The sequence below is a fragment of the Leuciscus leuciscus genome (assembly GCF_965113295.1).
Source record: "Leuciscus leuciscus genome assembly, chromosome: 5".
In the NCBI taxonomy this organism is placed as follows: domain Eukaryota; kingdom Metazoa; phylum Chordata; class Actinopteri; order Cypriniformes; family Leuciscidae; genus Leuciscus; species Leuciscus leuciscus.
In genome coordinates, this window is record NC_138729.1 from 38,995,541 (window position 1) to 39,021,769 (window position 26,229).

At 36.7% G+C, this 26,229-nt stretch overlaps 1 protein-coding gene and 2 long non-coding RNA genes across 4 annotated transcripts in view; 1 reads left to right on the forward strand and 2 right to left on the reverse strand.

Annotated features, from left to right (window-relative positions):
- LOC309500086 (histo-blood group ABO system transferase-like) overlaps positions 1-10,492 on the forward strand; it is a 40,469-nt gene extending 29,977 nt beyond the window's left edge. For both annotated transcript variants that reach the window (XM_082171651.1, XM_082171650.1), the window contains 2 exons: positions 8,247-8,381; positions 8,527-10,492. In XM_082171651.1, coding sequence (XP_082027777.1) covers positions 8,247-8,381; positions 8,527-9,217 — 826 coding nt within the window. In that variant the 3' untranslated portion in view covers positions 9,218-10,492. The remainder of the gene's footprint in view (positions 1-8,246; positions 8,382-8,526) is intronic.
- Positions 10,317-20,878, reverse strand: LOC309500099. Its single transcript, XR_014206481.1, has 2 exons — positions 18,941-20,878; positions 10,317-12,675 (listed from the first exon to the last, which is right to left on the reverse strand). It is a non-coding gene; the product is annotated as an uncharacterized lncRNA (long non-coding RNA).
- Positions 20,879-22,232: 1,354 nt separating this feature from the next.
- On the reverse strand, positions 22,233-25,198 carry LOC309500096. Its single transcript, XR_014206478.1, has 4 exons — positions 24,298-25,198; positions 24,083-24,196; positions 23,009-23,062; positions 22,233-22,346 (listed from the first exon to the last, which is right to left on the reverse strand). It is a non-coding gene; the product is annotated as an uncharacterized lncRNA (long non-coding RNA).
- Between the last annotated feature and the right edge of the window lie 1,031 nt (positions 25,199-26,229).

Sequence of the window (26,229 nt, forward strand, 5' to 3'; positions counted from 1 at the left end):
CAATTCCACTAATGCCAACATAATTTTCGAGTATTTAAAAGAATGTTGTGGTCGATAGTGTCAAATGCAGCACTAAGATCGAGTAACACTAATAGAGAGATACAACCACGATCGGATGATAAGAGCAAATCATTTGTGACTCTATAATGAGAGCTGTCTCAGTACTATGGTACGGTCTAAATCCTGATTGAAAATCCTTGCAGATATAATTTCTTTCTAAAAAGGAACATAGTTGTGAAGATACTGCCTTTTCTAGTATCTTTGACAGAAAAGGTAGATTCGACATTGGCCTGTAATTGACTAATTCTGTACGATCAAGTTGTGTGTTTTTTAACAAGCGGTTTAATCATAGCCAGCTTAAAAGTTTTTGGTGCGTATGCTAATGACAAAGATGAATATCTATTCCATTAAGTACTAGTAATTATTCATTAGCTATAGTGCTTCTTTTTTAGGTACTAGTGCCTATTCGTTAGATACTAGTGTTTATTCTTTAGGTACTAGTACCTTTTTAAAGATACTAGTACTTATTCATTAGATACTAGTTCTTATTTATTAGATACTAGTACTTATTCCAATAGTAACTAGTTTTTAATTATACCTAACTTGTTAAGAAAAAATAGAACTAGTGCTTATTTTTTAATTACTAGTAACATGTTAGATCAAAGATATCCTAACCTTAATATAGTACTATTTAAATAATCAGTGTGAAAATAATATGTTGAATATTAATGAACCAACAACATATCAGAGAGAGATGACACAGGAAACGGACTGAATTGCAGAAGGCCGTTTTTTATAATAATAAATAATAATCCTACCTTTTTAATGGTATTAGAGTAAAATAAATATAATGAATAGGCATATGTAATATAGTGCATATATACTCTTATTTTGACATGACTCTCATTCTCTGACACATTCAGACACAGATTAATATTTCAAATTTTTGATTGTAAGGAATTATGAATGCTCTCCAAAAATCCCAATCTCAGGGTATTGTGGTTGTTTGGCTGGTGGGTATGAACAGGTTTTTGGATAACTGTTGTTTGGATTTTATTATTGGCAGTTAAGTCTTTATTATAGCCTACTGTACATTCAAAACAATAAATGTCATATTGAACATATATCTTTCCTTGTGTTCATGCTAACCAATTAGCTAGATAAACCAACAAAGCCAGTTACTTACAAAAATCAATCTTCTATAGCCTTAGTTTAGCCTGCATTACCATGAACTCTGATTGGATGGTTGAGAGTATACTCATGTTTATGTAATGATCTGTTAAAAGAAGATATCTCTTAATATGCTCTTACTAGTTCCTTATGAGGTTGAAGATATCTGCAAATTAATAGGAACTAGTAGATATTCTGTTTTGATATCATCTAATAATTTTTGACTAGTAATTTTTCCAATATTGACTAGTATCTTTTTAAATATTACTAATAAGTATTCATTAGATGCTAGTACTTATTTATTGTATCCAATTACTTTTCATTCAATACTAGTACCTATTTAATAGATACTAGTAGTTATTCGTTAGGTACTAGTACTTATTTATTAGACACTAGTATCTTTTTTAATTGTAACTAACATTTCTTATCTTACTAGTCACAACTGTTTTTTTACTCGTCTTATGTTATGACTAGTCAGAATGACCACTGTAGAGTTCAATTAAAAATCTTACTAGTAAAATAAAAAAATCTTACTAGTAACATTTGGAATAAATACTAGTATCTAATAAATAGGTACTAGTATCTATTGAATAAGTTCTAGCTAATAGGGCTGAAACGATTCATCGAGTTATTCGATTAACTCGATTACAAAAATTCCTCGAGGCAAAAACTCTGCCTCGAAGCCTCGTTAAATTCCTATGACGCGCACTATAGCCTACGCGCAGGGATCTGATTGTTGTTCAATGTTCAGGAAGCACACCATAGCGCGTGATACATTTTGAATTTAGTTGGCGCGATGGCGGAGAGTGAAGATAAACGCAACTTTTAAATACATAATTACATTTTTAAAAACAAAATTATAGGCTTAAGTGCATGGTCCGAAAGTTGGTCGTTTTGTCGCTATGGTTACACACACACCGTTGGTGCGCTCAAAGTCATCTGTCAGTTGTGCAGTTACCCGAAATCTCCTGAATGAAGTTAAAACCCATCATGTCACTGAAATGTGTTTTTTAAATCAAGTGATCAAAGTGCTCGTTGCCGTTGCGATCAGTGGCGCGGATACAGTGTTTTCTCGTGTGGCTCGCGCACACACCGCTCTATCTTTCACTCGGACACGCGCTTCAATCTGTTGCGGCAATGCATCACATGCTTAAACTTTTATGTAGCCACGCAACAATAATTTCAGCATGCATTCACTGTATGCATTATTTGTTTTGGTTGTTTAAAAACACACACATTTTTTTTATCCGATTAATCGATCGATTAAGTGCTAGATTAATCGATTACAAAAAGAATCGATAGCTGCAGCCCTACTAGCTAATTAATAAGTACAAGTATCTATTTAATAGGAACTAGTTTATATTTAATAGGTACTAGTATATAAAAAATAAGTACTAGTACCAAATAAATAACTAGGCTACTAGTATCTAATAAATATGTACTAGTCACAATTGGAATACATACTAGTCAGAACTGAATAGTTGATATCTGAATGGCAGATCCCCATAGAAGTCAATGGCAAAAATGTAAAAATTTGTTACTAGTAACAAAAGAATAGTTACTAGTCACTATCGAAATAAGTACTAGTATCTAATGAATAAGAACTAGTATTTATAGGTACAAGTATCTAAAGATTAAGTACTAATATCTAATAATAAGGACTAATAACTAATGAATAAGTACTAGTATCTAATCAATAAGTATTAGATTTAATAGGCACTAGAATCTAATTAATAAGGACTAGTGTCATTTTGAATAGGTATTAGTATCTAATGAATGAGTACCAGTCTCTAAAAAAATAAGAACTAGTATCTAATGAATAACTACTAGTATATTTTTAAAAAGGTACTAGTATCTAAAGAATAAGCACTAGTACTTAATGAAATAGATACTAGTTTCTAAAAAATAAGTACTAGTAGCATGAAAATAGATACTAGTAGGTTATGTTGGGTTCAGTGTTACGTCACGTGGCTATCTGGAGATAATTGTTAAATTATTACTGTAGTGTCTAATAAGCCCATGAGGGCTGGGCACCATGGTGTTTGACACTTAAATAAACAAATCAATCAATCAATCAAAGTAGGTTAAGGATTAAGGGCCCTATCTTGCACCCAGCGCAATTTGACTTTGTACACCGAAGCATGTATCATTCCTATTTTGCACCCAACGCACAGCGGACTTTTCCCTCCACAGACGCACGTCGGTAAATTAGGGAATGAACTTGCGCTCCCGGGGGCGGTTCAGCAAAAAGAGGAGGCGTGTTCCGGCGCAAATGTTCCCTGATGCTGTTTTGCAGTTTCAGAAAACAATGCCGCCACAGACCAGGAAAAACCTAGTCTAAAGTCAGTGGCGCGTTATTAAGATGCTATTTTAAGGGCGCATGCTTGGCAATAATTTAGCGTGTGCACAATGTGCATACACTTTGCTTCTCTCATCTACACAGACGCAGCAGTTCCCATTTTTGCAAGCCATATATAATTACAAGGAAAAATATTACCACACGAGGCAAATCATTGTGGTGTCCATGAAGATGTGAAAAATAGCATAAATCTAGCTTACACATTTATCCAAATTATTCAGGCTAATTGTAGTATTGACGGATCAAACCTGTTTGACCAATAGTGGCAAGACATTCCGCCATTTTAATAACAATCTGCCGTGGAACAAACGCGCCTGCTTTTAAAGGGAATGTGAGATGACGCTCTGATTGGTTTATTGCATGTTACGCCCAAACCACACAAATGAGTAATGTACTGTAGCTACTTCAGACCAACCCGTCTTAGATTTGCACCAGGCACAAGAGTCATTTATCCCACGGGTATAATAGCAACAGCACCTGAGATCCGCCCACAAAGTTACTTGCGTTTCGAGTTTGATACTTGCGTTTCAGATCGTTACAATAGGGCCCTTAATGTTAAAACGGCTTGTCATATTGGTACTAGTATCTATTGAATAAGTACTAGTAGCTAATTAATAAGTACTAGTATCTATTTAAAGCCACAATATGTAACTTTTTTGCTTTAAAAATAGCAAAAATCACTATATCTATGTTATATATATTTTTTTAGTTGTGTACTTACATTATCCCGACTGTTTCCAACAACTTTCAAACCAGGAGAAATTTGTAATTTAATTCGAGAAACGTCCCGTTTCTTTATTTCCGTTTTGTCGCCGTCAATGGTGTCATATCCGCGTTGTCCCTGGTTTCCGCTCGTACTGCCATGGCAACCAGAGCTATGAACCAGAGCCCTCTGATAGTAACCAAAGCGACTGACGGTAGTTCGCAATGTCTATTTGCACGCTGTTGTTGTTTCGTTCAAACATTATGGACCATGGCAAGCAGACTTTGGATACAAAAGGAGAACTAAAACGAGAATCAATATCAGCGCGGTGTTTTCGAGATGCCTAGAGCTCCCATAGACAGTATATAAACGAGAGCTCCACGTCCGAGACTTCGACCGCTTCTATGTTATATAGCTCAACATGATGAAATGTTAGAATATGATCTGTATGTTATTCTAATGTTGATAGCTTACTGCTAGTCTCATACAGACAAACTAACACATACATTTCAACACATTCAAATGCAGTTTAGTGTGATAGTGTAATGTTAGACCAAGTGAAACAACGCTGCGTTACCTCACAAGTTTAATTTGTCTAATAAACTGACCTGTGACTGTGAGTAGTAATTCTGCACTCGCGTGTAACGTAGTTCGGTAGAATGAAATGTCCATATTCCTTATGCGGGACTCGCGTAGCATGTGGAGCTGATAGCTGTCTCTTAGCAATCCCGAACTGCTTCATATCACAGTCATGATAAAAGCATCGATGTATTCAGTCATCCATAAACATTATTAGATCCATAGATTAGATCGGTCGGCTTGACGTTGACCACAAGATCCATAATTCTTAGCAAATGTTGCGTCATCAAACTACGCCTTTGTTATTGTAAATAGGTTAGCGACCCCTAGTGGCGAAAAATTCCATACTGTACGTTTAATAGGAACTAGTATCTATTTAATAGGTAGTATTATCTAATGAATAAGTACTAGTAGCTAATGAATAAGTACTTGTAACTATTTAATAGGTACTAGTATCTAATGACTAGGGTTGGGTACCGAAACCCGGTTCCAATAGAGAACCGGTTCCGACGTAAACGGTAGTATCGAGACCGAATAAGAACGCAACTTTCGGTGCCTGATTTCGGTGCCTGACTTTTTTCACCGCCCCCTATAAAACATCTCGCTGCACAAATGATCCAATAACAAAACATATCCAGTTAACCAGCAGAGCATTCATTTAGTTCGTTTGTTAAATAAGAGACGATCTAGCGCTGAACTGTGTTTTTTTTTAATGATCAAAGTGCTCGTTGCCGCTGATCAGTGGCGCTGATACAGTGTTTTCTCTTGTGGCTCGCGCACACCGCACTTTCTTCACTCGGACGCGCGCTTCAATACGTTGCAGAGATCGATCTATTTATGAGGCGTCGTCTTTATGAGTATGTGCGCGGAGAGTTTGTGTGTGCGTGCTCGGCTCGCGTCTCAGATGAGTATGTGCGCGAGTTTGTGTGTGTGTGTGTGTGTGCTCGCGTCTCAGATGAGTATGTGCGTGAGTTTGTGTGTGTGTGTGTGTGTGTGTGTGTGTGTGTGCTCGCGTCTCAGATGAGTATGTGCGCGAGTTTGTGTGTGTGTGTGTGTGTGTGTGTGTGTGTGTGTGTGTGCTCGCGTCTCAGATGAGTATGTGCGCGAGTTTGTGTGTGTGTGTGTGTGTGTGTGTGTGTGTGTGTGTGTGCTCGCGTCTCAGATGAGTATGTGCGCGAGTTTGTGTGTGTGTGTGTGTGTGTGTGTGTGTGTGTGTGTGTGTGTGTGTGTGTGTGCTCGCGTCTCAGCTGAGTATGTGCGCGGAGAGTTCCGCGCGTCTCGTGTGTGTAGAGTTTGTGTGTGTGTGCGAGAGCGACTTTAAATGTGACGTTGTGCATTTCATATAGTTGGAGCATTCAGTAGTATATGTATGTATGACTACTTAGTATATGTGTATGCAAGCGTTTTATGTGTCCGTGAATGAAGTTCGATTTAGGCCCTAGACAGCGCCTCATAGCCTATATTAGTTCTGGTGAAATAAAAACTATATAGCCTAATGCACACAGAGGCCCCGTTTACACTGCCAGTGAAATGTGACCCAATTCCGATTTTTTGCTCACATGTGACACAGATCGGATGTGTTCTATGACAGTGTAAACAAGAAAAAAACGCATGCATTCGGATATTTCCAGATCGGTTTCAGGCCTCATTCATATGTGGAAATAAATCGGATATGTGCCAATGCGACTGTCATGTAAACAGGAAGATCGGATTTTCTGAGGCATTAGGCAACGTCTCCGCGGTTTAATGACGAGAGAAACCCCGACGCAGATCTGCAAAGGGACGGATGGCCCGACGAAACGTTGTCATCGTAGGAGAGGAATGTGGAGAGGGTCACGGGAAGTGTTTTCATATGACTGTAAATTTAACGAAATTTTTTGTTAATTTACATTTATTCATTTCAAGCAATTAGTAATTTATTTGTAATAAACGCTTTAAGTGGGCTATTTAAATTTTAAAAGTGCTAGGACTATTTACATATTCAATTATATTTTTAAAACATACGCGCAGATTGTGATGTAATATTGTGTGTGCATAGAAAGAATTTGTCCGCAGCCGCTCAAAAAATAAAAAATAAAATTGTTCACAGCTGCTCTACTCCTGAGCGCAACTCCTGTCAGTGTTGTGTAAGTACAGGCTCTAGGCAGTTTTTTTTTTTTGCGTTAATTTCTATTTCTTGTCGCTGTGCAGGCTCTTTATTGTATAACAGTGAACAGCCCCCTTAATGTATGTGCCGTAGATCGGTCCGTTGCATTACGAATGAAAGCAGTATCAATAATGTCAAATATGTGATGTGCAGTCAAGTTCGGCTGTGTGTATGTTGTTTTAACGAGTGTTCTCACCGACACGCTTGTGATTCGTGGAGTTTTAACGAGTTTTATAGACATTGTTTCTTATTCAAAAGTGGTGTTTGGCAACTTTGCATATCGCAGAGCATGAAACATATTTTGTGTTCGTCTATTTGTGCAAGAGAATTTAACCCTTTAAGCATGCGCGATATGTTTCAGATAGTAGCCTATATGGCAAGTGTAAACACATGAATCGGATATGGGTCACAATTTAAAGAATGTGTAAACAGACAGTCAAAAAAATCGGATATAGGCAACAAATCAGAATTGGGCATCAAGACCTGCAGTGTAAACGAGGCCAGAGTGTCCCTGCTTGATATACAACCACTGATGAGCATAATCGGTTTAAAAACAACAACAACAAACAAACAAACAAAAAACTACGAATGCGGATTAGAACCCAAAACCTCTGACACTCTTGACTAAAGTTCAAGTTCAGCTGCAGTGTTCCTCTTCGGGTAAGTCTAGTATTTTAATGCCAACTGCAAATCTTGCATATCAAGTATGAAGTATATCAAGTATATTTATATGAGGCTATACTATGTGTGTTAAATATTTCTGCTCAGTGTCAGATATTTCTCTGTTTTGTAAAAGTCTATAATATATAATACGTAATATAATATATAATATATATAAATAATATGAGAAGACAAAATTTTGATCTTAAGTGTTTTCGGCTACATCAGTAGCCTTTTAAACGGCACAATTTTTAATTTAATCAGAAATCAGAAAATCTTTTTCAGAAAACACACACAGGTATTATTTTTTTGATAAAGTGTGTGCAGTTTCGTTTTCTTAAGTACCGGTTTAAGAACCATTTAAGCACCGGAACCGTTTGAAAAATACCGAGTAGGTACTGGTATCGGATAAAACCCAACCAATACCCAACCCTACTAATGACTAAGTTCTAGAATCTATTGAACAAGTACTAGTACCTAATAACTACTAATATCTAATAAATACATATACTAGTCACAATTGGAATACATACTAGTCAGAACTGAATAGTTGATATCTGAATGACAGATGAAATGTTAAAACGGCTTGCCATTAACAGTGCTGTGTCTGTTTTGTGTTTTTAATACAGTCGGACAGATGTTGTCTCTGTGACACCATGGTCAGCCCCAATCATTTGGGAAGGAACCTTTGACCCAACACTGATTGATTATATCTACAAACAACATAATCTCACCATAGCGACCACTGTCTTCGCTTTGGGAAAGTGAGCTCCTCATGATTCCTCTCATGTTTTAATATATCTCATTCCTATCCACTCTATATTTCTTTCTTTGTTTTTGAAAATGGAAATGACTAAAGGATAAAGTGATAAGCTAACCATGATATATCTCGCTGTGTCTGTTTGTTAGATACACACGTTTCCTCAAAGACTTTCTGGAGTCTGCGGAGGAGCATTACTTTGTTGGATTTCGAGTGCATTACTACTTGTTTACGGATCAACCAGGAGCAGTTCCTGAAGTAAAGATGGGTGAAAATCATAATTTGACAGTTCGGAGGGTTCCGAGCATGGACAGATGGCAGGACATAAGTATGGGCAGGATGGAAATACTAGAAAAACTAATAAAGAACGAATTGGCCAATGAAGCTGACTATATTTTCTGCCTGGACGTGGATACAAAGTTCTATGGCCGCTGGGGGGCGGAGTCTTTGGGGCGTCTGGTCGGTGTGATACATCCTTGGTTCTTTGATTATCCAAGAGATCAATTCTCATATGAGCGTAGACCAGAGTCTCAAGCATTCATTCCAGCTGGGGAAGGTGATTATTATTACACTGCTGCTGCATTTGGTGGCTCATTGGCTGATGTACATCATCTCACCAAAACTTGCTGGGAACAGCTGAACATTGATGCTGCAAACTCCATTGAGGCGATATGGCACGAGGAGTCTCACTTGAACAAGTATTTCCTTTATAACAAACCCACTAAACTTCTCTCTCCTGAATATCTGTGGCGGGACATCAATGCTGGTGCGGGTCAAGTGAAAATAATTCGCTTCTCTCATGTAGCAAAAAACAATGCAGCAGTTCGCCCAAACGTGTAGCAGCTGATGCCAGCATTCAGCTGACATGCTGTGTTCTCAAAGTCCTACCGAAAGACATTGAGAATCTCAAGTCTTTCCACAAGCAATAGTGACATGAGGGAAGTTGAAATCTGCCACTAAAATCACAGACATGCACAGACAATTATGAGCATAACGTTGGTATGTGGCACCAGGAACAAAATCTGCCTAAATCTTTTTGAACTGATATAAATTGTAACTATTGTAACTGTAATTCTCACTCCTGTGCACTTGGTGGTGGGTGCGCTTTTGCTTACTTTCAAGTTAATGGTCAATGAATGTCTTTTTTTGTTATGTAACATTGTTTACAAGACGTTTTATTGAGGTTTTTCTGCGGTTTTCAACATATTTTCTGATGTTCATTCATGTTTATTTCGTTCTGTAAGGTAGTAAAGTGGAAGGGATGATCACTTTCACTTGCACTTCACTTCGCTTGAACTGCTAGTGATCCCTCGCGCCACATTAAAGAGTGCTTGTTGGGGACTGTAGGGTTAAATATAGGTAGGTGAATGGTCATTCACTACGGGGCTCCGGTAAGAAGCATGACAGGAGACAGGGAACTGTTAAACTTTTTATAGATTTGAATGTTGGCATCATCCAGCTGTACTGAGTTTTCTATTATATGTATAAGGTATTGAATGTGGTCTTTCTGGAATAAACAGAATAAAAAGATAGATCAGTGTATGTCTAATAACTTTGAGTTACACAAACATAAACAGCAACTCACTACTGACACGTTATTTATATATAAACCAACGTCACATAGAATTCACAGCTGCGACCATATACATGTGAATCACTGTATATAACTCTCATTTCTGTCAGGACCACTATCGTCAAATACGATTGACAAATAGCATACAGTTTGGATTGGCGGTATGGTTCAGCTCTGGGCGAGAAATCCCTGTGCATCCATGCAGCCTAGCATGGATAAGAGCAGGGAGAACAGCAATAACCCCCCTTGGGGTAAACAGAACAGAACAAACATGAATGTATGTGTAACGGGTACCGTGGCGACGGCACCCGAAAGGGATAGATTATTTTCCTGTAACACACAGGAGAGAAACGAGGAGACAGTGTGTCACGTTCAAGCTCTCTGGAGTAATTTATTCACAATATGTTCATTAAACAAATCTCTGTTTCTCAGAGTCACATTATGCTTCACATATCACATTTTCAATGTCTTCTTAACATTATAATGACTTTCAGTGTTCATGTCAATTCACAATCTGCAATAAAATAAACTTCTCAATTTCACATTCATGTTCACTGACTCTGTATTTTTTTATATTTCACACTATTCATCAAAAAAGAAATACAAAAACCATAGTAATATATACCTCAATTACTTCTCTTAAATGATTAAACATTTCTATTCACAATATTTTACCAGTATCACGTCAATACGATGCTGCAAATCTATGGAATTAATTTTGTTCCAATAATAATGAACGTAGCTTTTCAAGAAACTAATTAAAATATAAATTGAAACTGAATACAATATCTTTGAAACTGAAAAAGAATAAATCGCAGGCAAATTTTTTGACTTCATTTTTAATACACTGCATGTTTTGCTAACTATTTCTCATATTTCGTTCGCTGATCTGAACTTACAAATGCGCTTCCAGAGATTTAATTTACGCTTCTGAAGTTTTCGTTTACGCTCCCAGAGTTTTCGTTTGCTGTTCTGACACATTTCTCTCGTGGGGGCGGGGCTAGTAGCAGTGTGTTCTTATTGGCTACTGAGGTTTTTATTGACAGCTTCTTCACCTGGAAGTGAAGACGTCAGTGGTGTGTTTATGTGTGGATTTGAGCGTCTGTAAGCGCAGCTTTCTATTTCATTTTAATGATATTAAGTTAGGTTTGTTTTTTAATTTTATCTGTATTTACCTGCTGCTACTACTTTGTCGACAGAAGCTTTTAGGAGCACAAGAGATCTATTCAGTCTATTCAGGTGTAATATTACATTAAAGTACTGTATATAATACTTAAAATAGTGTCCAATGTTTTCGGAGAATATTTGTTTATTCCTGATGATTCTTTTGCATGTTAGGCTCTGATTAGGTTGAGCTGTTACAATTTAAAGAGAATACTAGCAAACGTGTGTGATATATTCAGCCGTCAAGAAAGTTTCACTTCAGGTAATGTTAATCAAGGTTGGCAACCATGGCCATCACACTACTCATTGTTAGCATGATATACATTTACACCATCAAAATTAATTATCACTTAAATAAGAGGAATTTAAACAATATGAAAATGACAATCGTGGCCTGCTGTCAGATGATACAAACCTCAGAGGGCATTTCATTACATATGTCACACAAAGAATGTTCTTGTTGCCATTTTTTTTAACTGATAATTGTATTTAGTTATTTCATTTAATTAATACTACCTTCTAAAATTTTAAATTGTAAATATATTTTAACAATCATCAACCATTTCAATTGTGACTTATACAACCAGTTAAATTAATGTAATTGAAAATATGAATTCAATTAAATTTACATTCTTTATTGTCACTAAAGCATATACACAAGTATCGAAGTGAAGGTCTTGGATGCAATTATGTTGTGACAGGAAAGACCAGAATTCACAAAACATTAACTGCATAATATAGGCCTACATGTACAGTATTCTCATATACATTACTATACAAAATGAAAAATTACAAATACAGAATACATTTAAAAAATTCATATACATTTTAAATGTTGCAATGATTCTTTGAGCAGTTCAAGTAACAAAGCAGTGACTGGATACAAGCAGTACAAGGATAGTCCACCCAAAAAATTAGAATTCTCTCATCATTTACTCCTTCATGCCATCCCAGATGTATATGACTTTCTTCTTCACATAAACAGACAAAGATTTTTAAGGAAATAATCCATCTCTGTGAGTCCATAATACAAGTGGATTGTAACCCATGTACGCAAGACAGTTGGTCGGAAGTGATTTTTAATAGTTAAAACAGTTTACATTATTAGTATTTCTTTTATCTAGCCTATTGTTTGACTTCAGAAGGCATTGATTCATTCACTGAGGTCGCATGGATTACCGTCACACTCACTGTGTGTGGTTTTTAAAGTCTTTAGGACTCGCAGAGATGGATTACTTTCCTTATAATCTTAATTCGTGTTTATCTGTAAAAAGAAAGTAAAATGCATCTGGGACAGCATGCAGGTGAGTAAAATAAGTGAGAATTGTATTTTTGGGTGAACTATGCCCTTAACATTCATATGCTGTTGGTATGCTAATCCAAGATCAGCATAGACTAATAAGAATAAAGTGCAAGGTGTCTGAAGATCAAGATCCCAGTCATTCAAAGGTGATGTGTCTGAACAAAGTAAGATTATTGTCTGATAGGGACATCTCTGGTACTATCACTCCATCGTCTGTGTCAGCATCAGAATTTTGTTTATGGAAAAGTTGCTCTACTCCTGGAAAATGAGAGAGGAAATGAATTATAATCTAACAATACAAACTACTTTGAACCCCCACATACAGTAACAAGTTGCAGATTTACAATATTTTTTCCAAACAAATTATATAAATGTTTTAAGGGATTTTACAGTACTAGCTTAAATATTTACCTCGGGAGTCATGAAGCATTTATCATATGTAATACTGTTGTGTAACCAGTAGATGGCTGTATACCCCTATAAACATATATCCATGGCTGTGTATTCCCCAGTTGCTGGATGTTTTCAGTCATAATTACTTGCATGTATTAAGGTTTTAATTTGGACATATTTATTATTAAAGACTATTAAAGATGAAAAAAAATTCTCAGAAATGTTCATTTGAAGTGCAATTTTTGGCATTATTATTAGTCAAATATGGACACAGAAAAAGCATTTACTCATACTAGCTACATATAATAGCTTTATCTATCAGTCATCTTTATCACACAAAAGTAATCAGGATAAATAATTTCAAAATAATTAAATAATTTTCAAGATACTTCAAAATAATTGAGTGTTTATTATTATGAACAGAGACATGTTCTGTGGTCAAGTTGTTTCTCTCCTCTTTCAAAAACTCTGCATCGCAAATTAATCAGCAATGGGCTTTATGCACAGCTACACTACTTCCTGAACTTCAGCCAGCTCTTTGTTTCCTGTCTGTCATTATTGGACAAACTGATTAATCCAGGTGTGCCTGACCTCAGTAACAATAATCAGGCACACCTGGATTAATCAGTTTGTCCAATAATGACAGACAGGAAACAAAGAGCCGGCTGAAGTTCAGGAAGTAGTGTAGCTGTGCATAAAGCCCATTGAGAAATTCAGGTTTAAATAGCTTTATTGGCATGGTAAAAAAAAGGCTTTACATTGCCAAAGTTGAATCAGGCAGTGATTGACAGCGCTCTGGTCCAATGGCATCATTGACTGATACAGTACTTTTTGTACTGTAGGCTACAGTACTTATACTGTACAGTACTCTAGCACAATGTTGTTTGGGGTGGCTGGGGGGAAATATGATATAATCGAAGACTGTAACCAAATGTAGATAAACAAGTCATGTAATGATTGGGCTAAGCAAGACAACACAGCTGTATAATGTTATGGGCTCTCACCTGAAAAAAGCCAGTACTGTATTATAAATAGTATTAGTAGGCTATAGTATTGATTAAAAATAAATAAATCTGACTTACCACGAGTAGGCTATCCAGTAACCTTATAGCGACGATGGCTAATGATAATGATATCATTCGTCTGTACTATTCCTTCTATAAGAAATCATCTCAACAATATAGTGTAGCAGCAAAAAAATACAGATATAAACATATATTCATTCAAATGAAATAGAAAGCTGCGCTTACAGACGCTCACATCCACACATAAACACAGCACTGACGTCTTCACTTCCAGGTGAAGAAGCTGTCAATCAAAAACTCAGTAGCCAATAAGAGCACACTGCTACTAGCCCCGCCCCCACGAGAGAAATGTGTCAGAACTATGGCAAGCCGTTTTAGCTTAAATTGTACCCAGCGTTACTCGTCGTAATTGCATTTTTACTAGTAAGAATTCAATTAGAGAGCTCTACAATTCAATTCTTACTAGTAGCAATTACAATTAGAGAGCTCTCCAATTCAATTATTACTAGTAAGAATTACTATTACAGAGCTCTCTAATTCAGTTCTTACTAGTAACAATTCCAATTAGAGAGCTCTACAAATGAATTTTTACAAGTCATATGTCTCCATTGACTTCCATTCATTTTTAATTACGGAGCTGTACAATGGAATTGTTACTAGTAAGAATTACAATTAGAGAGCTCTACAATTGAATTGTTACTAGTAAGAATGCAATTGCAGAGCTCTTTAATTCAATTCTTACTAGTAACAATTTAAATAGAGAGCTCTCTAATCCAATTATTACTAGTAACAATTCCAATTAGAGAGCTCTCTAATTCAGTTGTTACTAGTAAGAATGTAATTGCAGAGCTCTTTAATTCAATTACAGAGCTCTGCAATTATACATCTTTAATTCATATTTTTACTAGTAAAAATTCAATTAGAGAGCTCTGTAATTGCATTCTTACTAGTAATAATTTAATTAGAGAGCTCTCTAATGGTAATTGTTACTAGTAATAATTGAATTAGAGAGCTCTCTAATTGTAATTCTTACTAGTAACAATTCAAATGTAGAGCTCTCTAATTGTAATTCTTACTAGTAACAATTCAATTGTAGAGCTCTCTAATTGTAATTCTTACTAGTAACAATTCAATTGTAGAGCTCCGTAATTAAAAATGAATGGAAGTCAATGGAGACATACGACTAGTAAAAATTCATTTGTAGAGCTCTCTAATTGTAATTGTTACTAGTAAGAATTGAATTAGAGAGCTCTGTAATTGTAATTCTTACTAGTAAGAATTTAATTAGAGAGCTCTATAATTGTAATTCTTACTAGTAATAATTGAATTGGAGAGCTCTCTAAATGTAATTGCTACTAGTAAGAATTGAATTGTAGAGCTCTCTAATTGAATTCTTACTAGTAAAAATGCAATTACGACGAGTAACGCTGGGTACAATTTAAGCTAAAACGGCTTGCCATACAGAACAGCAAACGAAAACTCTGGGAGCGTAAACGAAAACTTCAGAAGCGTAAATGAAATCTCTGGAAGCGCATATGGCAAGCCGTTTTAGCTTAAATTGTACCCAGCGTTACTCGTCGTAATTGCATTTTTACTAGTAAGAATTCAATTAGAGATTATTACTAGTAACAATTACAATTAGAGAGCTCTACAAATGAATTTTTACTAGTCATATGTAGGGGTGTGACGATAACCGCATCACCGCAATATCGCGTTAATGAGATGCCTACCGCAGTGTGAGGTCATCACCGCACTTTTTTTTTTTGCTGAAAGTTACAGGAGTGCATATGGTGTGTGATATGAACTATAAACATTAATATTTGCTTGTAATTTACTGTATTCTGCGAGTCCCATGTTCAAGGGCTTCTGGAGAAAAAAAAACGCTTCCTGCGCAAGGGAGGGACAGTCCGTTAAACATATGGGGGATTTATTTTTTTGTGTGTGTCTGATTATTATTAATTAACTGCTAGGTTTTGTGATGTTTACAGATAATGTTCAGTTAAATACAAACAAACACAGGCATAAAATACAAGCATAACGTAAACAGTTGGAGTTAGATTTTAATTGCAAGTAGCGATCTCTCTTATGTGGTAGATAACAGTTGACGGCGCTAGCCGAATGATTTAAAAAATAGCCACGAATCTAGTGTCTAAGCCAAATACTGTGTCGCCTTTGAGGCAAGTGACAATTAAGGGGAAGCCGGTGAATTTGGACGAGGCAATATGCCGTATTTGTCGCACAAAACTATCCATCTCGCGAGGAAATACCACTAACTTAAGACCACATCTTAGAAAAATTAACCATCCTGTGGCGTTTGCTGGACTTAAGAAGTGCAGCACACCTACCTTAGGTATGTCGGTTAACCGCCAAACCGCGAGATTTGTTGCTGTTTCACCGCGGTAAGAAAAAATCCCATACCGTCACAGCCCTAGTCATATGTCTCCATTGACTTCCATTCATTTTTAATTACGGAGCTCTACAATTCAATTCTTACTAGTAGCAATTACAATTAGAGAGCTCTACAACTGAATTGTTACTAGTAAGAATTACAATTAGAGAGCTCTCTAATTCAATTATTACTAGTAACAATTACAATTAGAGAGCTCTCTAATTCAATTCTTACTAGTAAGAATGCAATTACAGAGCTCTCTAATTGAATTTTTACAAGTAAAAATACGAATCAAAGATATGTATAATTGCAGAGCTCTGTAATTGAATTAAAGAGCTCTGCAATTGCATTCTTACTAGTAACAACTGAATTAGAGAGCTCTCCAATTGGAATTGTTACTAGTAATAATAGGATTAGAGAGCTCTCTATTTAAATTGTTACTAGTAAGAATTGAATTAAAGAGCTCTGCAATTGCATTCTTACTAGTAACAATTCAATTGTAGAGCTCCTTAATTAAAAATGAATGGAAGTCAATGGAGACATATGACTAGTAAAAATTCATTTGTAGAGCTCTCTAATTGGAATTGTTACTAGTAAGAATTGAATTAGAGAGCTCTGTAATTGTAATTCTTACTAGTAATAATCATAGACTGTAAAAAATATGGACAAAGCGTCTGTGACGTCACCCATAGACTTTCTGAAGAACGGGTTTGAAGCCGTTTATGGGGGGTATGGGCGGCGCCATCTTGGAAAATCTTGGGAAACCCTAACCCCGCCCACCTTCTGACGCAGCGCGCGTCACTCAGCTCGCTCTGCTACTCCGGTTATCTCTGTGTATATTTTAGGCAACGAAATATGTTATAAAACACCATACTAACTCTTTTCGTTTTCATTTAAAGAAATCTTAAACATTATAGCCACACAAATGTGGTTCAGGCAACGCGTATTGATTATATTCACTGCACATAACGTTTGCCTATTTATAACAAAACGAAATATAAAACACAAACCTGCCTCTTTTCGTTTTAAATATAATATAAAAATATTAAACATTTTAATATGGTCCAGGCAATATGTGCATTTGTACTAAACAACAGATGTTGCAGTAAACAACATTACAGATCATCTTCGTTGTATTAAAATTTAAAATGACAAAACTCAACCCAGTCTCTTTTTGTTAAATTTCAGTTTTATCAATATTAGCTATTATAAAAGTATAAGTAAAAGGTAAAGTTACAATAAGCTATACAAATAAAGCAAACAATTCAGTCAAACATAAAAAGTCATGCGCTCGATCTAGTCTAACCATACAACGGTACAAGTTAAATATAGCTTATAAAGTTATGAAACTTCCCCTCAGCCAAAACGATTGCCCACGAGACCAAAAATCGCCCGTTAGATATAGACAAGACGAATTATATCTCATGTTTAACCACTACAGAGACGCCAGAGTCAGCGGCAAACCTCAAAACGTCTAGCCGATGAAAGGCTGCTCCAGGCGGGGTACATCGCGCCGAGCGCCCGGTCATCGCTGGATCTCACAACTGGATACAATTTTCATAAATCTTTATAAATAAACCACAGATTTGAGCTTTAAACAACTACATTCTCGCCTGAAAAACTCTTAAAACTACATTTCATGATACAGAAACAGTAGTATTATATGTCAACTGTATTAAAAAATGGCGCTTCTTATGTTGTCATTCTGCCTTTCAGCTGTCAATCAAGCTGTCAATCAAAGTTAACCACGCCCTTATTGTCATACATTTTATATCTAAATACTATCTAAACTAACGAGTTAGAAAAAAATTCACTACCCTCGCCGTTGTCAGGCACTCGGAACCTATCGAAAAATCCAATAAAAGTCCATGGGACCAACCTGTAAAAACATGATTTTATGCTGTGAAAACGGACATTTTAACATGGGGGCTATGGACATTTGCTCCCTTTTGGGACCTTCCCCTAGCGGATTTTCGATGTATTGCAGTTTTTCGCACTTCCGGGTAGGCTTCATTTTTCAGATCAGAATGTTGCCCCTTGGTAATAATTGAATTAGAGAGCTCTCTAATTGAATTCTTACTAGTAAAAATGCATTTACGACGAGTAACGCTGGGTACAATTTAAGCTAAAACGGCTTGCCATATGCGCATTTGTAAGTTCAGATCAGCGAACGAAATATGAGAAATAGGTAGCAAAACATGCAGTGTATTAAAAACGAAGTCAAAAAATTTGCCTGCGATTTTTTCTTTTTCAGTTTCAAAGATATTTTATTCAGTTTCAATTTATATTTTCATTAGTTTCTTGAAAAGTTACGTTCATTATTATTGGATCAAAATTTATTCCATACAAATCACTCTCAGAATTATTAATATACTTCAAATATAACTTTAAACCTTATTTAACACATTAACCATGATCAATTGACATTCACACATATATAGTACATTAAACAATACTTATTAACCTTTAGAGCTTATAGAATACCTTCATGTGCATTTGTATAAGGAAAAATGTATATTTTTAACTGACGCGCTCACAAACGTTTCATGTGCGTTTTCAGTAGGCCGCTAATCGGTCGAGCTTTTCTCTCTCGCTTTAATCAAACTCAAAAACAACCTCTGACGAACATCACTTCTCTAAAACAATTCACTTATATTCTAAACACATTTCAGCATGGTTAAATTCAACTTTAAAGTGTTTTTAAACATTTACCCACCTGTAACACACAGGAGAGAAACGAGGAGACAGTGTGTCACGTCAGAGAATGTAGACGGGCTCTGGTCACGTTCAAGCTCTCTGGACTAATGAAAAACTCACGACTCGCACAGCTTAACACCCATCGCTCGACTCTGCCCCTAACGGTCAGGAGTAGCATTGCACACTTCTCTTTTTTTATACAAGGAATCACATTAAAATAAAACCCTTCCGAATGTTTCTTTTTCCAAAATAACACAATAACATATTCAAAATGAAACCAATAATTTTTAATATACCTAAAGTACAATTACAATACTTGTGTGATATGTAAATATATTTATTTCAAGATTTTAAAGTACAACATAATTCTAGAATTTATTCTGATTCAAAGGGAATCAGAATGCCAAATCCTGACTGGGCGAGAGGAGGAGCTGGGGATGGAGGAGGGTAATTAGCTCCTGAGAAACGCGATAGCTGCTGATAATACTGAAGGAGCTTATATATGTATACGGTGATAGGCGTCTTATTCCTATAGGTAGATGTGGATCAGCTGAGAGTCAGCTGATGCGAGCTTGAGTAACATGACCTGCCAGAACTAACGCCACGCTTGATATTATGATGTTGTACACAATAAAAGTTTGGTTGCACTAGCTGAATATTTGAATACAACAATGTAACAAACATACATCACTTATAACTGTGTATAAATAAATAAACTTACATTCAATCACGCACATTAACACCTGAGGAAATGGCGGAGCAACGGCTGGTGAAAGTGAAAGTAAACACAATAGCGGGACAGTGGAAACTAACGTTACCAGAGCCCGTCTACGGAGAGCCTTGGCACTTCCTATTAGCCCCATTGTATCGATCTTGGTTGCAGTTCCATTAGAATTCCACTGGAGGTGATCGCGGGCGAGTGCAGACTGAATGAGAGTCTATGGGGCTAGACGGCTAAATGTGTCTCTTTCACCCGATTGCCGTTGAGAAATCTCAGATTTTATTGTAGGTCTTGCAAGTTCAACATGGGTTATAGGTCGAAAGTTGAATGAACGAGTACTTATTTCTTTTCGATTTCTTACAGTTTGAGTTGTTGTTGCCCATAACACGCTAGCATTCTGCTAATGACGTCAGCATTCTGACGTCATTGACATTTTAAAAGACTTTTTAAACCAAATAAGTGACTCTAAAAAATCTAACACCCAGCAATGTGTAATTTCTTTGCATCTCCTTTCGAATACAACATTCAAATTACTAGACAAAAAATTATATCCTGAGAAAAGTGGATTTTGAGGGTTTTTCGCCATAGACCTCCATTCATTCTGCACTCGCCTGCGAGCGCCCCCGCATGGACAGAGACGTGTTACTGCAGCCAGTCCAGAAACCGGAAGTAAGCAGAGAGTGCCAATTCTCTTCCTATTAGGCTGCGTTCCAGTCCACTTTTAGACACGCACTTGAGAACTTCCCTAAGGACTTCCCCTTGGGGGAATCCCCGCCGCCATTTTGAAGTGCGTTCCACTTCGTGAAGTGGACGAGGGAAGTTTATATGGACAGACCCTCGTTCCCTCGATTTTGACAGAGGGAGCGAGTCTACTTCAAATGTACACTTCAGGCACCTATATGTCCCACAATGCAGTACGATTGTGACGTCACCACATATCTCGTCTAATCACCACCACAACAGACAACTCTGATATATTAATTATATGTTTTTTTAATTTAAAACAACCCAAACACACCTATAAACATTTGGGTGCTGCATTAAACAAATTCTTAAAGAAAATAAATAAATAATAATAGATCAACTCCTTAGCTGATTCCAAGTGATCAAGGGCTTAGGACGTTCCAATTCAGCCCGCCGCAGTTTCCGCCAGTAGTGGGCACTCGTGCAACGTAAGCAATGACGTACATCCGAGTGAACGAGACGGAGGGAAGTGAGCGAATGAAGGGTATGACAATTTTGGACTGGAACGCAGCCTTAAGGCCAATTTATACTTCTGCGTCGGGTGCGCGTAGAAGGTACGGCGTAGCATACGCATTGACGTGTACCATACGTCGTACCCTTCGCCGTACCCTGACGCGCACCTCCTCAAAAATGTAACTACGCGTCGCGGCGACGCGGACCGCAAGATCTGTGATTGGTCGGCTGTATAGCATCGCGTTTCCTCCTACGCATTTCCGGAATGATCTTCTGCACTCTGCACCGCCCGCCCGCCATTTTTAAATTCCGAAGATCAGTGAAGAGCCATGGAAATAGACCAAGTGACCGAGAGATTGCTTGAAGAAGTGCGGAAATACAGCCATCTGTATGACTCCTTCAGTCGCCATTGCTCGTAGAAACCTAAACTCAAAACAGCCGCGAGGAATGTAAACACAGTGGAACATTAAAACCCACCCGCGCCAACTAGCGTTTCGGCGGTGTAACTGCAGAGCAACACAGACATTCGCAGAAGTATAAATGCTCACGACGGCGTCGCCTACGTGCGTAGCCTACGACGTACACTACGGCGTACACTCGACGCAGAAGTATAAATTGGCCTTTAGACATTCTCTGACGTTACCCAGTAGCGTACACAGTAAAATGTTTCATAATAAAAGTCCTTCTCATATACTATTATGTAGAGGGAATTTAGAACAGCCGCCCACAGATTAGCATAGCTATGTGTAAAGATAAACTCCCTAGTCCTTTCCCTAGTCCTCACTTTCTCCCGCCCATCTTTCCTCTGCTGTGTCATCTTCTCTTCCCGCACCCTCACAATTCTCATCTCTGGATGTGAATACCGCAACGGATACCTTATGCTCCACTCTAACTTCTTCTCTAGACAATATCTGCCCTCTCTCCTCCAAGCCTGCACGCGCTACTCCCTCTAACCCCTGGTTATCTGAGGTTTTTCGTGAACATCGGACCTGTAAGCTCCAATCACCGGCCTAAAGATGGTGTCCGGTGTCTTGGTCGAAGGCAATGCAGTGTTAAAAATATATTGTAATTTTACAGGAAATTCCTGCCAACTAATTGCAGTAAATTTACAGCAAGCAATATACAGGATTATTACTGTTTACGATTACAATAAAGTAATGTATTTATACAGCAGTGCTACTGTGATTATAGTAGCATAATTACAGTAAAATGCTGTAATTTATTTCAATTTACTGTATATTTACTGCAATTCAGTTGACAGGAATTTCCTGTATTTTTACAGGACAGAATTAAAATTTTATATTGTAATACTGTATATATCCTGTTATTTGTAAATATTACAATACAATGCTGTAATTATCTGTATTAGGCAATTAAAAACACAACAATGATATCTTTTTAATCTTTTATTAAAAACTGTTTTCTTAGGAGGGTGTAAACAGGTGCGTTGAGCCCGTATCTCTTCTCTGCTTTGCAGCCCGTCTGGGAGTTGATTCCACAAAAAGTTCTGAAAACCGAGAGAGAGGAAAAAAAGTTTTAAGTTTTCATATCTGTTAAATAATTACAAATACTGTGTAAAAAACAAAAGTAACCTATTCCTACTTTCTCATAAACGAAAATGATTTTGATGTATTTATTTAATATTAACAACTTAACTTAACATTTAGAATTACATTGGCTTTTACATTGTTTTTTGTAAATATATAATGTCATTGTATGCATGCACTGTATATCGAATGACGCTTTGGACAAAAGCATCTGCTAAATACCTTATAACCACACTTCAAAATGTTTTATTTAATTAATTAATGAAAGTCGTAATGTTAAACTGCTGTCCGTCAGACTCTTCTGTTTACACATAAATGTCCTGCATGGGAATACCAACTTAGAACATAGAACAGACACTTAACAGTAATAGGCCTATTTTAACCCCTCAGAGCTGCGTGGAGCTCTTTTATGATGGATAGATGCACTTTTTTGAGCTTCAAACTGATCCACTAATATTAGCCTATAAAGCTTAGATGTGTCTGTTTTTTTTTTTCTGTTTTTTTTTTTTTGTATAACTCAGATTGTATTTGTCTGAAAGAATGGCTTGAAGGTAAGTAAATCATGGGGTAATTTTTATTTAAAAGTGAACTACCCTTTTAACAAAATAAGTGAAGAATATACCTTGTAAAATTAAGCAAGGTGTGCTCTCTGGATATCAGCAGCTGTGGCAGAGGGCTAGGGAATACAAAATGTAAACATTACCAAATGTATTACCAATTACACAACAAATACCAATTACAAATCTATTATTATTTTAATATTCCATACAGTCTGCCAGGCAGCCACATATTATTTGAGATAAACAAAATGGTTAACTTGATTTTAATACTACTGATAATTTGCTGCCTTCTCTGAAGAAGTGAAAGCCTTTCAACAGAACCTAGGCTTAAAAATATTTAATGACGATGCTGGTTGGTTTAAGTTATTTTAGATAAAGACAGCTTACATGCCTGCTCATTCACCCTGGTTGGCCAAGCACAAAGTAAAGTTATAACATCTGAACATACCAGATGCTATATTCAGCTTTTATCACTGCTTTTAGCTAACTTACAGAATTAAATGAAGATACCAGTATTGTCATTTAATTAAAGCCCATATTTCAATCTCGTTATTTGAAATATTAATTAAATTACAATCCTGGTATCTTCGTTTAATTCTGTAAGTTAAGTAATGTTATTCAGTGACCGTAAAATCTACAAGCTACGTTTATGCTAGTGTGCAAACCAAGACTTCAAGACCCCCGATTACAAGACAGCAAAACAGAAGTCCTAATAACGTTACAACAGCCTGTCCGCTAGCACATGTAATCAATGCAATAATAACCTGAGCTAAGGAAGCTTACCGGGCTAACGTTAATGCTTATTTTTACAGTCTGGGATAACGTTATTTGAGCTAGCTTTATCGTTGTGGTGGTTTTCCATTAACGTTACGTTACAAGCTCAGCTCGACTCGATTCTACTCACCATGTTTGTTTTTCCATTGTGAATATCTAATGTCTTGTACCTGATGTGGTAGCTTACTTTTTTCCTTATGGATTGAGCAAGACGCCGCCACTTCACCGGGGTCAGTTCAGGTTGTTTATACCGGGAGAGAGCGAGTCGAGTCGGGGCGAGTTGAGCTAACGTTATAGGGATCTAACGTGCCTAGCTAATGTCACTGAAATATACCAAACGAAAAATTGTGAATATCTCATACCTTGCACCTGCATGTGGTTCCTTTTCCGTATGGATTGAGAAGACGCCACTTCACTGCGGTCAGTTCAGGTTGTTTTCAGTCGACTCGGGGCGAACGTCACTGAAGCTAATGTCACTGAAATATACCAAACGAAACAATCATCAGCACTCACTCATATCAACGTTATTAATATATCCATATACTTATAAAATAGATTTCATGTTAACGTTTCATACCTGAGATGTGTTCTTCTTCCAAAAAGGTTTGATTCTCTGGTACCGTTGGCCGCGCAATTTCAAAATTCAAACAGTAGCGATCCCACAATGCTATGCGGTGGCTGTAAAATAATGCTTCTACAGTGTAGTTACAATAAAATTACAGGACTGTCCATAAATTTCCCATCATGCATTTGCATTTACAATAAAAACATGAATACAACATGTTGTTGTAAAATTTATTGTAAAAATTACATCAATTGCTAACAGTGAGTAAGGTCGGCAATTTACTGCAATAAGCTCAATGTTCGGATCACAAACTCTCTCTTTTACCGTAGCATGTTGGGTAACTTAACATTTATGATAACCTTTGACAGTTGTGTATCAAAAAGATTTTCAGTTGAGTGTAAAGCATACTGTCTATGGTGTAAAGCAACATTCAAAGCATGCAACAACATGCAACTCCAAATATGTTGTCTTGGTCTATTTAATTTAAAAGCTATATTTTAATAATAGCCTCAGAGAACTTTGGGAGACAGAATAAAAACACAAGAATATATTTGTAAAAATGTATTTAAACATGCAATAATACACATTTAAAAAGCTTAATCTCAGTTATTCGTGAGAAACGAACAGTTATGGAAGCTTGTTTCCGCCACAGAATAAAACATTTTAAAAGATAATTGCGATTTTTTATCTCACAATTAAATTATAAAACACAATTGCGTGTCATAAAGTCAGAATTGCGTGAAATAAAGTAGCAATTGCGTGTTATAAAGTCAGAATTTGCGTGAAATAAAGTCGCAATTGCGTCTTATAAAGTCTTTTTTCTCGCAATTCTGACTTTATAACACAATTGCGAGTTTATATCTCGCAATTCTGACATATTTTCTCAGAATTGTGAGATATAGCCTAAACTCACAATTGTGAGATATTAAGTCCAATTCTAAGGGAAAAAAGATGTATCCTATCCTATCTCACAATTCTGACTTTATAACACGCAATTACGACTTTTATATCATGCCATTCTGACTTTATATCTCCCAATTGCGACTTTATTTCGAATTGCTACTTCATTTCGAATTGCGACTTTATATCTCGCAATTGTGATTAAAAAAAGTCACAATTCTGACTTGATATAGGCTATCGCAATTCTGAGAAAAAAAAGTCAGAATTGTGAGATAAAAAGTGGCAATTATTATTATTTATTTATTATTCAGTGGAGGAAACAATAAGCGTCCATAGGAGTAGTTTAGGACAAAACGCTATCTGAGGCGCTCACGCTAATAATTTCTGTTCCCCTCGCTTGTCTTGGTCGCCCCGCCCACGCAATGGTCTCGTGAATATTCATGGTAGCTCCACCCATTGGAACCAAATATTTCAGGAACCGAATATACTGTAACACAGGTACTGAAAGTTGCTTGCTGGTGGGCACGAAAATATTAGGATGTCGCCATAGGCGTCGATTACGGGGGGGACGGGGGGGACGGGGGGGACGGGTAGCCTACCCACCAGATTTCGTCATGAGTAATTTTGTATCCACCACTTTTAACTTCCGTCCATATTAATTTGACTTTTGGTTCAATTTTTTTGACCGTTTTCAGTGGTTATGATCGAGGAGCAATATGAGAGAAATTTGGTAATCATTGTCTGACCCAACAAAAAAAACGTTATAATATTTATTTTATTTTATTTTTCGTGTTCGCATTTATGAGGGAAACAAACAACGTGTCAGTTCTCGGACGTGAGCGCTCTGAAAGCGACCGCACGCATAAAGATTGCCACAAAGAACCGGTAAAAGTAATGATTGTGCGCTTGAGTGCGGCTATATTACGTAAACGCTCATTATCCTGTTGGCTATATAAGTAATTCAATTAATGACTTAAATGAACAACTAGCCTACTAGTCGACTAGAAAAAAAAAAAAAGAAAAAAAACTTTTAGTCGGAAGCAG